The sequence below is a fragment of the Narcine bancroftii genome, chromosome 11, assembly GCF_036971445.1.
Source record: "Narcine bancroftii isolate sNarBan1 chromosome 11, sNarBan1.hap1, whole genome shotgun sequence".
Classification (NCBI taxonomy): Eukaryota; Metazoa; Chordata; class Chondrichthyes; order Torpediniformes; family Narcinidae; genus Narcine; species Narcine bancroftii.
Genome location: NC_091479.1, coordinates 96,234,839 through 96,249,314, shown reverse-complemented (window position 1 = coordinate 96,249,314; position 14,476 = coordinate 96,234,839). Strand labels below are relative to the sequence as shown.

Below are 14,476 nucleotides of genomic sequence, written 5' to 3'. Positions count from 1 at the left end.
CTAATTTAAAACCTCATTTATTTTGATACAACATTGAATATATGTTTTGATCAAACTAAAACTTCCATTTTTTGAGCTACTGGTTAGAAAGAGAATGTGTCAAGCAGAATAGAGCATAATAATCTTTCTTGTGAAAGTCACACCTAATTTATTGTAATTCTGACTTGGGCAAACTTTGATGAACATACGCCTACTATGGTAATGTTCAACTCACTGTGAGCAGTTCCACAGGAGACCAGTTAGCACACTGTTTACATTGAGCAAGGATCAAGCTTTGGGTGATAGGGGTAGGAGTAGGGGAGGCACAGTTAGTAATGAATGCCAGTGACTCAAGGTTGAGTCCAATGCTGCCTGTAGAGTTTGTACATTCTCCTTGTGACCTGAATGGGTTTCCTCTGGGTACTCTAGTTTCCTCCCATCATCCAAAATGTATAGGGTTGGTAGGATAATTAGATGTAATTGGGTGGTATGGGTTTCATGGCCTGTAGGGCCTTGCTGTATCGTTAAAAATTTTTAAAAATCCAATATAATCATTCATAAAAATAGAAAGAATGCATGTTAAAGTGGTTTTCCTTTTATCTTAGCCATCTTGAGTTATCTCGTAATTGTCAAGAACCAACTACCACATATCATTTCATCCTTTACAAACCAAGACAATTCTGAGTAAGTATCTATCTTGTGAAAGTATTCGGCCACAGAATTGAGAACAGCGCTTCCTGTGGTCACAAGGGTAGGTACCAAGAGAGTGGGGGGGGGGGGGGGGGGCGGGGTGAGGGCGATTGGTGGGAAGGGAGGAGTGGACAAGGAAGTCACGGAGGGAGCTGTCCCTGTGGAAGGTGGAGAGGTGAGGAAAGGAGAAGATGTTTTGAGTGTTTTACTCAGTGCAGGCCACCTCCAACATTCTGGCTCATTCTTCATATTACACACTTTTTTCAAGCAAATGCTCAATTTTTTGATAAAATAATTTGTAGATTCTAATTCAAAAATGGGACAGTGGCAGAGAATTCCCTACTCTAAACATCATAGAAACTCAGGATAATTTTGGACCTCTGTCAAAACTTGTGGTGCCCATGAGACCTAAAATATGGAACCTACAGATTATAAGAATACAAAAGGCTAGATAAGAAAGAAGCAGGAAGGTTGTTTCTACTGGTTTGTAAGAGGAAAACTAGGGGTCATAGCCTTAGGCTTTGGGGGAGAGAATTAGGACTTTTTGACTCACTAAGTTTTGTCAGCAGTTTATTTTTTATTCCAACTATTCTCATTTATGTCCATTTGATTTTAGGATTAAAAGGTGGTAATTGACCTCTTTCGGTTTTGGCAAAATTTTCTGCAGTGCAGATACTAAAACACATTTTTTTTGTTTATATTTTCAGAGTATGGTATTTAAATGGAAACCACCTTGTTATATTTGTGACTTTAACCGTAATCCTACCCTTGTGTCTTTTCAAGAATTTAGGTAAGCATTTGATGTAATTCAACAAATAAAGATTAAGATGTGAGAGATGGAAGAATCATAAAATACTTGATTATTTTAATTATTCTGTGTGACCTAGGCATCATTTCCGTGGACATATTTATTTATTTCCCCCCTTAAACCGCTCTTGCTGAGCTACCTTCTTGAACTATTGCAGTCTTTCTGGAGAAGGATATTCTCCATCATACTGTTGGTGAAAGAATTCCAGGATTTAGACACAGCAATGATAACAGGCTGGAGGTGTAATTCCAAGTCAAATTGGATGTGCAACTTGGAAGCGAACCTGCAGGTGTAATGTCCTGGCATGTGTGATGGTGGAGATCATGAGTCGGAGAGGTACTGTTAAAGGAGCCATTAAAGTAGCTGATGTGCATTTTGTACATGGGATGCACTGGAGCCACAGCTCACTGGTAGTGGAGGAAAAGTACAGGATGGCAAATGGGTTACTTTGTTTTGACTACTGTCAATTTTCTTTGAATGTTTTCTTTTTTGGGGAGGGGGGGTTGCATTAATCCAGGAAGGTGAAAATTATCCTAACTCACTCCTAACCCTAACCCTAATGTACATTGTAGAAGGTGGGAAGGAAGATGAATCATTGACCCATAGGATACAGAGAGAACCTCAGCTCTGACCACTGCAATAGTGTGGATCTCTCAGTGGCACCCATTTCAATTTCCCACCCCATTCCCTTGGCCCATGGCCTCGTGCACTGCCAGATTGAGACTCCTGAAAATTGGAGCAAAATGCCAGATGTTAATGCCATCTGGGCACCCTTCAATCAGATGACATTAACATCGACCAACAGTTTCTGTTAAATCCCCCGTCCCCTGTCTCCTTCCATAGAGCCAAAATCAATTCTCTCCTTTCCTCTTATTGTAACCAAGTTACAGCTTTTATTTGTTGGTCTGTATTCATTCCCCCCCCCCCCAATTTTTCCACCTTTTGCGCACCCTGCCCCCCCCACCCCACTTTTAACACAGACCCCTGTCTTTAATGGCTCATACCTTGAGAAAGGGCTCAGGTCCGAAATGCCAGTAATGTATCTTTACCTCTTATGGATACTGTGATACCAACCGACTTCCTCCAGTATTTCTGTGTTTAGACTACAATCATAGTGTCCACAGACTTTTGTGTTTCACAAGATACCCAACCACAAATTTGCTGTAGTAACTAAAATATTCACTTTGAATCTGGTGCTATCTGTAAGGAGTTTATAAGTTCTCCCCACACCTGCGTGGGTTTCCTCCAGATGCTTTGATTTCCTCCCATCCTCCAAAACATACAGTTTATTGGGTGTGATTAGACAGCATGGGTTTAAATGGCCAGAATTGGCTTCCACCATGTTGTAAATATTTTTTAAGTAGCTAAAATATTTATGTGGCTGCTCTATTTGAGTTTCTGACCATTGGTGACACCCTCCCCCTGCCCCCCTCCCCAACCAGAATGTTGTTGGCAGGATACTCAGGTGATAGTAGTGGCACTCAGTGTCAAGAGTAGGTGGTTAGATTCTCTCTTGTGGGAGATGGTTATTGCCTCTCAGTTATTGGTGTGAATGCCACCTGTCGTTCATAAGCCTATGCCTTGGGCCTTTTCTGAACACTGAGAAGTTGAAAATCCAATGGTCATTGAACAGTCATCAGCCAACATCACTGACCTTATTGAATGAGCCTTGATCTCTGACCTAACCAATCCCTGCTGAGACACTTGATTCCAACACCCCACAACCATTCTCCTTTGTGTGAGTTAGGACCCCTTCTATTGGAGTGTTAATTACTCAATACCCATTGTCTACAGTTTTACAAAAATCCCCTGATTTCACACAGTCAGTAAAAAAGGCTGTCTCGGTGTCCAAGTTCTGTCACTCAGTTCTTCAGGATCGAGAACTGGTCCTGGCACACTCAAACAGGGTATCTCAGATCAGGTTGTGGCCTTCTCTACATAGAAGGCACCCATTGAGGCCAACATTGGAGACTCACGTTGTGCCCTTCCCTACATTGGAGAGACTGGACGCAGTCTGGGAGATTGCTTCGCTGAGCACCTTCACTTTATCCGTATCAGTGTCAGGTATCTCCCAGTGGCCAATCACATCAATTCTGTGCCCCACTCCAACACCAACAATTCTGTCCATGGCCTCATCTACTGCCAAAGTGAGGCCATCCGTAAATTGGAGGAGCAACATCTAATATTCTGACTGGGCACTCTCAAGCTGGATGGTATTAAAAAGGATTTCTCTGGTTTCTGCTAGCTTACTTTCCGTTCATCCACTCTTCCCTCCAGCTTTCCACCCCTTCCCTCTCCATTCACAAGGCCACCCTCCACTCCCCCTGTTTGCTGGTGTGCCCTCCCTCCCTTATCTATCTATTACTTCCTGCCTCTGGGATTGTGCTCCTTTCTCTGCCCCCCCCCCCACTGTTTTTGTTGAAACAGGGCAATAGCCCTGCTGCCTCACATCACAAGTGCTCCCAGTTCCACCCTGACATCCAGTGTGGTCTGCGTAGAGTTTGCCTCTTCTCTCCATGACCGCATGGGCTTCCTCCAAGCGCTGCCATTTCCTCCCACATCCCAAAGATTAACTAACCACTAAATATTTGTCCCCAGTGTGCAGGTGGGTAGTGGAATCTGGGGTCAATTGATGGGAATGTGGTAGAAAATAATTGGATTTGTGTAAATGGACACAGGATAGACTTAATAGGTTAAATCTCTCCGATTCTGAGAACATAATGACCAACTTTTCATTTTTTTTATGTTAAAGGCAGCATTACACTAGACAGAGACTCATTTAAGGACTTTTCCACTTTACTGATTTTTATTTTCTCTCTGTATTACACAATCAGGTTATTTACATTTCTTTTTTTGTTTACATGCATTGGTATTTTCTTGAGCACAGTGTTTTTACACTACCTCTAAGTGGTAATGTTGGCTTGCTGCAGGAAAAAGAATCTCAGGGTTGTATGTGATGTATGCTGATTCTACCCACTCCCTCCAAGCGTCACACTACACACACATGTACACTGACAATAAGTCTGAACTTCGAACTTTGAAAAGCCTAGAGAGAGGCACAATTAGTTCGGGAGCAGACTCTTATGTTACAGCTGGGAATTTATCTGGTCTCAAAACCCTCACTGTACCCAATGCTCTCAACATTACTTACAATCAGATGGGGTGAATCAAATTGGCTGGATCTGTGATTGCAACCTCAGGAGAAAGCCTGAGATGGAACATCTCAGAATAGTATTTATCTGAAAAAAGAGGGCTTCTTACATGCAATGGACAAGCAATAGTTCAAAAACCAGCTTGGAACACAACCTTGATCCCCCAGAGTAAATTCAACAGAGGTTGCTACTCAGTGACATTAAATGGATTTGGTGTGACGACATGACGGATTACTTGTAACATTCCCTCTACATTATCAATCTTCTTGGAAGAAATTTCAGTTGATTAACAGAGAACAGGTGTGAACATATTGCTCAGTTCTGTTTTCAAGAAGGTAAGAGAAAGGAATCTGAACTATTAATTGCAGGGAAATGAATTTGAGCAGGTTAATTGCTCAAGACTGGAACTGATGATGGTGGCTTAAATGTGGCATCAAGTTAAAAAAGACTGAGTGTTCTTGTTGCGTGGTTGCTCAACGCAATATCAGGAACAATATCATGCTTCAAACGACCTCAATCAATTCAACAAACTGAATTAAATCACGGGAGAAATTCAGCAACAATTTGATGAACATTTAAGGCAGGGGATAAGTTTCTGATCTTCATTGGAAAAGCAGACCAACCAAAGTTGAAGTTGACAACCTCTATATACAGACTCACATACATGCATGTGCGTGCTTATATATAGATACACACACACACACACACACACACACACACACACACACACACACACACACACACACACACACACACACACACACACACACACACACATATACACACACATATATATATACATACACACATACAAATACACATATATATACACATACACATATATATATATATATATACATATATTATATATATATATATACACACACATATATACACACATTTATATATATAATATATATACAAACAAGCCTGCAGCTGACATGGACATTACCCCTCCATAAATCTTCGTCCGCGAAGCCAATATATATAATGTCCATGTCAGCTGCAGGCTTGTTTGTGGCTGACAAGTCCGATGCGGGACAGGCAGACACGGTTGTAGCGGTTGCAAGGGAAAATTGGTTGGTTGAGGTTGGGTGTTGGGTTTTTCCTCCTTTGTCTTTTGTCAATGAGGTGGGCTCTGTGGTCTTCTTCAAAGGAGGTTGCTGCCCGCCGAACTGTGAGGTGCCAAGATGCACGGTTTGAGGCGATATCAGCCCACTGGCGGTGGTCAATGTGGCAGGCACCAAGAGATTTCTTTAGGCAGTCCTTGTACTTCTTCTTTGGTGCACCTCTGTCATGGTGGCCAGTGGAGAGCTCGCCATATAACATGATCTTGGGAAGGCGATAGCCCTCCATTCTGGAGACATGATCTACCCAGTGCAGTTGGATCTTCAGCAGCGTGGATTCGATGCTGTCGGCCTCTGCCATCTCGAGTACTTCGATGTTGGAGATGAAGTCGCTCCAATGAATGTTGAGGATGGAGCAGAGACAACGCTGGTGGAAGCATTCTAGGAGCCGTAGGTGATGCCGGTAGAGGACCCATGATTCGGAGCCGAACAGGAGTGTGGGTATGACAACGGCTCTGTATATGCTAATCTTTGTGAGGTTTTACAGTTGGTTGTGTTTCCAGACTCTTTTGTGTAGTCTTCCAAAGGCGCTATTTGCCTTGGCGAGTCTGTTGTCTATCTCGTTGCCGATCCTTGTATCCGATGAAATGGTGCAGCCGAGATAGGTAAACTAGTTGATCGTTTTGAGTTTTGTGTGCCCGATGGAGATGTGGGGGGCCTGGTAGTCATGGTGGGGAGCTGGCTGATGGAGGACCTCAGTTTTCTTCAGGCTGACTTCCAGGCCAAACATTTTGGCAGTTTCCGCAAAACAGGACGTCAAGCGCTGAAGAGCTGGCTCTGAATGGGCAACTAAAGCGCCATCGTCTGCAAAGAGTAGTTCATGTACAAGTTGCTCTTTTGTCTTGGTGTGAGCTTGCAGGCGCCTCAGATTGAAGAGACTGCCATCCGTGCGGTACCGGATGTAAACAGCATCTTTTTTTTTTAATTTTCACACTATAAACCACATTGATCAAGATACATACATTTTTTCTTTTCAAATATATACAGTGTCGTTTTCTCCCTCCCCCCTCCCTCTTCCCATCCCACCCTTCCTACCTCCCCTCCCATTCATTTAAAGTTCAGAATCTAAGATACATTAAACCCGTCTAACAATGTTGTCACTCAATAAAAATAAACAGGAAGTTCCACTGAGTCAATTCTTTTCATTTCCTTCTCCTTCTGTCATTTTAGGTGGTAGATGTCCCTGGTAGGTTTTCTCTATTGTGTTTTATGTATGGCTCCCATATTTGTTCAAATATGGTAATATTATTTCTTAAATTATATGTTATTTTTTTCTAGTGGAATACATTTATTCATTTCTATATACCATTGTTATATTCTCAAGTTATCTTCTAATTTCCACGCTGACATAATATATTTTTTTGCTACAGCTAGGGCTATCCAAACAAATCTTTTTTGTGCTCCATCCAAATCAAGTCCAAATTCTTTGTTTTTTATGTTACTTAGGAGGAAGATCTCTGGGTTTTTTGGTATATTGCTTTTTGTGATTTTATTTAATATCTGGTTTAGATCTTCCCAAAAATTTTTCACTTTCTCACATGTCCAAATTGCATGAATTGTTGTTCCCATTTCCTTTTTACGGCAAAAACATCTGTTATATACTATTGGGTCCCATTTATTTAACTTTTGAGGTATAATGTATAGCCTGTGTATCCAGTTACATTGTATCATACGTAACCTCGTGTTTATTGTATTTCTCATAGTTCCAGAGCATAACTTCTCCCATGCTTCCTTCTTTATCTTTATGTTTAAATCTTGTTCCCATTTTTGTTTAGTTTTACCATTTGTTTCCTCATTCTCCTTTTCTTGCAGTTTAATATACATATTTGTTATAAATGTTTTGATTATCATTGTGTCTGTAATCACATATTCAAAATTACTTCCCTCTGGTAACCTCAGACTGCTTCCCAATTTGTCCTTCAAGTAGGATTTCAGTTGGTTGTATGCCAACACTGTATCTTGAGTTATATTATATTTATCCTTCATTTGTTCAAAGGATAGTAATTTATTTCCTGAAAAGCAATTTTCTATTCTTTTGATCCCTTTTTTCTCCCATTCTCTAAAGGAAAGGTTATCTATTGTAAAAGGGATTAGCTGATTTTGCGTCAGTATTAGTTTTGGTAATTGGTAATTTGTTTTATTCCTTTCTACATGAATCTTCTTCCAAATATTGAGCAGATGATGTAATACTGGAGAATTCCTACGTTGTACCAATTTTTCATCCCATTTATATAATATATGTTCGGGTATCTTCTCCCCTATTTTATCTAGTTCTAATCTAGTCCAATCTGGCTTTTCCCTTGTTTGATAAAAATCTGATAGGTATCTTAATTGTGCGGCTCTACAATAATTTTTAAAGTTTGGCAGTTGTAAGCCTCCTTGTTTATACCATTCTATTAATTTATCTAGTGCTATCCTCGGTTTCCCCCCTTTCCATAAAAATTTCCTTATTATTTTCTTTAACTCCTTGAAGAATTTATCCATCAAGTGTATTGGCAATGCCTTAAATAGGTATAGTATCCTTGGGAAAATGTTCATTTTAATACAGTTTATCCTTCCTATTAGTGTTAGTTGTAAGTCTTTCCAATGCTCTAAGTCGTCCTGTAATTTTTTCATTAGTGGATAATAATTGAGTTTATATAGATGGCCGAGGTTTTTATTTATTTGTATACCTAGGTATCGTATTGCTTGCATTTGCCATCTGAATGGTGATTCTTTCTTAAATTTTGAGAAATCCGCATTATTCATTGGCATTGCTTCACTCTTATTTGCGTTAATCTTGTAACCCGACACTTCTCCATATTCCTTCAATTTCTTATGTAATTCTTTTATTGATATTTCTGGTTCTGTTAAGTATACTATAACGTCATCTGCAAATACACTGATTTTATATTCCTTGTCTTTTATTTTTATCCCATTTATTTTATTTTCTGTTCTTATAAATTCTGCTAGTGGTTCTATAGCTAACGTGAACAATAAGGGTGATAGTGGGCATCCCTGCCTTGTTGATCTGCTTAAGTTAAATTGCTTTGATATATATCCATTTACTGTTACTTTCGCCAATGGCCCCTTATATAATCCTTTAATCCAATTAATATACTTCTCTGGTAAACTGAATTTTTGTAATTCTTTGAATAAATAATTCCATTCTACTCTGTCAAAGGCCTTCTCTGTGTCTAAAGCAACTGCTACTGTTGGAGCTTTGTCCCCTTCTACTGCATGAATTAAGTTAATAAATTTACAAATATTGTCTGTTGTTCATCTTTTTCAATAAATCCAGTTTGGTCTAGATTTACTATTTTTGGTACATAGTCGGCTAATCTGTTTGCTAATAGTTTAGCTATTATCTTATAATCTGTGTTAAGTAAAGATATTGGTCTATATGACGCTGGTGCGAGTGGATCTTTCCCTGTCTTTGGTATTACTGTAATTATTGCTGTTTTGCATGAATCTGGTAAGCTTTGTGTTTTTTCAATCTGGTTGATTACTTCCAGGAGGGGAGGAATTAATAAATCTTTAAATGTTTTATAGAATTCTATTGGGAATCCATCCTCTCCTGGTGTTTTATTATTTGCTAGTTTTTTTATTATCTCTTGTATTTCTACTATTTCAAATGGTTCTGTTAATTTATTTTGTTCCTCTATTTGTAATTTTGGTAGTTCAATTTTAGTTAAAAATTCATCTATTTTGCCTTCTTTCCCTTCGTTTTCAGTTTGGTATAATTGTTCGTAGAATTCTCTGAAGTTTTCATTAATCTCCGTTGGATTATATGTGATTTGTTTGTCTTTTTTCCCTAATGCCAATACCATTCTCTTAGTTTGTTCTGTCTTAAGCTGCCATGCTAGAATTTTGTGCGTTTTTTCTCCTAGTTCATAATATTTCTGTTTTGTCTTCATTATGTTCTTCTCCACCTTATATTTTATTTTTTTTATCTTCTTTTAGTTGTGTCTTCCTTCATTCTAATTCTTTTTCTATTTTTACTATTTCCCTTTTCAACTGCTCTGTTTCCTGATTGTAGTCCTTCTTCATCTTGGTTACATAGCTTATTATTTGCCCTCTGATGAACACTTTTATTGCGTCCCATAGTATAAACTTATCTTTCACTGATTCCGTATTTATTTCAAAGTACATTTTAATTTGTCTTTCAATGAATTCTCTAAAATCCTGCCTTTTAAGTAGCATGGAGTTTAATCTCCATCTATAAATTCTTGGAGGGATGTCCTCTAACTCTATTGTCAATATCAGGGATGAGTGGTCCGATAATATTCTAGCTTTGTATTCTGTTTTTCTTACTCTGTCTTGCATACGAGCTGATAACAGGAATAGGTCTATTCTTGAGTATGTTTTATGTCTACCCGAATAATATGAATATTCCTTTTCCTTTGGGTGTTGTTTCCTCCATATATCCAAAAGTTGCATTTCTTGCATCGATTTAATTATAAATTTGGTTACTTTGTTCTTTCTGTTAATTTTTTTCCCAGTTTTATCCTTGTTTGAATCCAAATTAAGGTTGAAATCCCCTCCTATTAGTATGTTCCCTTGCGTGTCTGCTATCTTCAAAAAAATATCTTGCATAAATTTTTGATCTTCTTCGTTAGGTCAATATACATTGAGTAAATTCCAAAACTCCGAATATATCTTACATTTTATCATTACATATCTCCCTGCTGGATCTATTATTTCCTCTTCTATTTTAATTGGTACATTTTTACTGATTAATATAGCTACTCCTCTAGCTTTTGAATTATATGACGCTGCTGTTACATGTCCTATCCAATCTCTCTTTAATTTCTTGTGCTCCATTTCAGTTAAATGTGTTTCTTGCACGAATGCTATATCAATTTTTTCTTTTTTCTGTAAATTTAGCAGTTTCTTCCTTTTGATTTGGTTATGTATTCCGTTAATATTTAAAGTCATATAGTTCAACGTAGCCATTTCATACTTTGTTTATCTTTACTTTCCATTTCCTCATCATCACCTTTCCTTCTTATCCATTTCTGCTTTCCTGTTTTGAACACTTTATAAGACAACATTTCTAAAACATCAAACATTTCCCTTAATCTCCTATCTAAAATTTCTTTAACCCCACTATCCCCTCCCCTTCCTGAGTTGGCCTTTATCCCTTGTCGGGCAACCACATCTCCCCTCTCCATTTGGATTTGCGAATTCACTCGCAAGCGTCAACTGATTTCGCAGTGACCGTAACTCCTCCCCACCCAGCCCCCCCCCCCAGAAAAGATTTCAATTTTCATATATAATACAAAGGTCACTCTCTTAATTCCCTCCTTACTTCCTCTCTTCCCTTTCATTCCCTTATTAATTCTTATCTATACTCTATATATTTTCCTTTAAATACGGATACACTCATGTACACACATATATACATACACACATACACATATATATATATATATATATATATATATATATATATATATATACCCATATATACACATACATATAGTTCGTGGTCATTTTTACTCTCATTACATGTCTTCATCTCTCTGCCTGTTTTGTAGTTGTTCTGCAAATTTTCGTGCTTCCTCCGGATCTGAGAATAGTCTGTTTTGCTGCCCTGGAATAACTATTTTAAGTACCGCTGGGTACTTTAACATAAATTTATATCCTTTTTTCCATAGGATCGCTTTTGCTATATTAAACTCCTTTCTCTTCTTCAGGAGTTCAAAACTTATGTCTGGATAGAAAAAAATTTTTTGACCTTTGTATTCCAGTGGCTTTTTGTCTTCTCTTATTTTCTTCATTGCTTTCTCCAATATATTTTCTCTCGTTGTATATCTTAGGAATTTTACTAAAATGGATCTTGGTTTTGTTGTGGCTGTGGTTTAGGGGCTAGTGTTCTATGTGCCCTTTCTATTTCCATTTCTTCCTGTAATTCTGGTCTTCCTAGGACCCTAGGGATAATCTTTTATAAATTCTCTCATATTCTTGCCTTCTTCATCTTCCTTAAGGCCCACTATCTTTATATTATTTCTTCTATTATAATTTTCCATTATATCTATCTTCTGAGCTACAGCTCTTGTGTCTCTTTAACTTTTTTATTAGATTCTTCTAATTTCTTTTTTAAGTCCTCTACTTCCATTTCTATGGCTGTTTCTCGTTCTTCCACCTTGACAACTCTTTTTCCTATATCTGACATGACCATCTCTATTCTATTTATTTTTTCTTCTGCACTTTTAATTCTTCTTTTTATTTCACTAAATTCTTGTAATTGCCATTCTTTTACTGATTCCATATATTCTTTAAAAAAAATATATCCATTGTCTTGCCTTTCCCTTCTTCTGCCATTTCTCTATGTTCTTCTTCTTCTCTTCCTCTGGGTTGGTCATCTGTTGTTTCCTTGTTTTCTTTTTACTCTCTTTCTTGTTCTCGTTGTTTTCTATGTTCTCTTCCTGTTGCTGTTTTGCAGCTGTCATTCTCAGCTGTGGAGATCGACTCCTCAGCTGGTCCCCCCTCCCGTCAGTGTTTTTTTTGTCATGCGCGGTTGCGCACTTTTACTTGGCTGCGCGAGCCATTTTTGTAGTCCCGAGCTCGGGACTTCCACTGACCTGAGGGAGTGGGCTTCTCTCTCCGCGGCGGGCCTCCTCGGACAGGTAAGGCCTTCACCTTCTTCTTCCGACATTCTTTCTTCTTCTCTTCTTCCCGTTGCTTTCGACTTTTCTTTCTTCGCTGCCATTTTCTTCCCACCTTTACTTTCACTTTGTTTTAATTTTTATGTTTGTGCCTTTGTGTTTTGTGTGTTTTTTTAAAACTTTTCTGGAGAGGGCTGGAATTCCCTGACCGGCCACTACTCCATCACGTGACTCCCCTCGTAAACAGCATCTTCATTGTTGAGGTCTTTCATGGCTTGTTTCAGCATCATGCTGAAGAAGATTGAAAAGAGGGTTGGTGCGAGAACGCAGCCTTGCTTCACGCCATTGTTAATGGAGAAGGGTTCAGAGATCTCATTGCTGTATCTGACCCGACTTTGTTGGTTTTCGTGCAGTTGGATAACCATGTTGAGGAACTTTGATACACACACACACACACACACACACACACACACACACACACACACACACACACACACACACACACACACACACACACACACACTGCACAGGTGCACACATATCTTACAGACACAAACATCACACACACATCGCGCACACATACACACACATTGCACACATATTTCACACACACACACATATAAATATGCAATACACAAAAGTGCTGGAGACATTAGTAGGTCACGCATCATCTATAAGAAGCAATGGGTAAGCAAACAAGAGAGAGAAAACACACTCCTGCTCCACACTGCTCTTTAACAACCTTTAAAAGGGACTTTTAGAAGTGATGTCCCAAGGATAAAGAGCTTTATAAGCATTTCATTTCTACTCATCTTCCAGGTTCTCAAAAAATACTGTCAACTCTTTTTTACCCTGTTAATGTGAACAACTGAAGGTCATGGCACCATTTTAACTGTGTTCTTCTTCATGTATATCTCACCAACACCACTGATGGAATGCTACAAGCTCATGAAGATGGTTACACCCTCCCCATGGTGAGCAAGGTAGTGCACCTCACTGACTGAGACCTGAAAGAGGAAGTGTTTTACGTATGACTAAAGGATATATGTTACGGACTTAGAGATCAAATATATAGATAGAGTACTGAGTAAACATGCTCATGAATGCTAAAAAGCCCCGGAAAATGACACACAACTAAAGTGAAATAATTATTAATCGAGATGATTCTCACATTCTATTTTAGATTTTTTTAAAATACTTTATCACTGTTTTTGGTCAGGAAATTTTATTCACTTGTTACCCCAGTCCCCAACTCTAATACTTGTAAATAGAACTCAAATAATTATTTTAAGACTTCTACCTGACAGCCATATCTATTTATTCTGCGAGCAACTCTTCTGATTTTAATTTCTTAATGGCCAGGGGAGAGCTGATTGTTTATTTTGGAGGTAATCAGGCAGTTCTGGTGTCCTTTTTGTATTGGGTTCTTATTGTGTTTGTCGTGTTCCAGTTAGGACATGTTTTAGACGCAATAGTAATGCTTCTTTCCGACTTAAGCATGGAAATTCCACCCCCACCCCCCTGCTCTTTCTAAAATAAACCAGCAGCCTAGTTCTCAATAACACTTCTGCTATGAGTCAACAGTTTGTTCTTTTTCCATTTTGTTTTGAGTATTCCATTGGCTGATACACACAGGGGTGCCGTGCTCAGAAAACAGCTAATTTGAAGGGGTTACCTTTCAAATGAAATAAAATGGGATTATAAGTTTGCTTAGAGGCTGCACAATACCTTCACTTCATAAAATCTAATCGGCCATTATTCACCTGATTGAAGTAAAACATGAACGTCTGCAGACAGTTCATCAAGGGCTCCAACCGGATAGCATTAACATTGACTGGCCTACTTTCCATTCTCCTTCCCTTCCCTTTGACTTCTTTCCTCCAGCTCTCCACCCCCTTCTCTCTCCATTCGCAGAACCATTGCTCCTCCCCCTGCCTGCTGGTGTGCCCTTCCTCCCTTTCCAACTGTGCTCCTCAGGGGTCATCCGTGGGCATTAACCCCTTCCCCTCCCCAAGCAAGGTGCTGTTCCCCCCCCATACAGTCACGGCCATCGCTCGCTGTCAGACCTGCCCCCACCCCCTCCACCTCACTAGCGTGCATTACGCATCAGTGGCCTCTGGTGATGCTCGA

The 14,476-nt window shown here is 39.1% G+C and overlaps 1 protein-coding gene across 3 annotated transcripts in view; it reads left to right on the top strand.

Annotated features, from left to right (window-relative positions):
* The window catches only part of LOC138746174 (sodium-coupled neutral amino acid symporter 1-like), a 60,950-nt gene that overhangs the window by 30,466 nt on the left and 16,008 nt on the right, over nt 1–14,476 (top strand). For all 3 annotated transcript variants that reach the window (XM_069904141.1, XM_069904142.1, XM_069904143.1), the window contains 2 exons: nt 585–663; nt 1,377–1,459. In XM_069904141.1, coding sequence (XP_069760242.1) covers nt 585–663; nt 1,377–1,459 — 162 coding nt within the window. The remainder of the gene's footprint in view (nt 1–584; nt 664–1,376; nt 1,460–14,476) is intronic.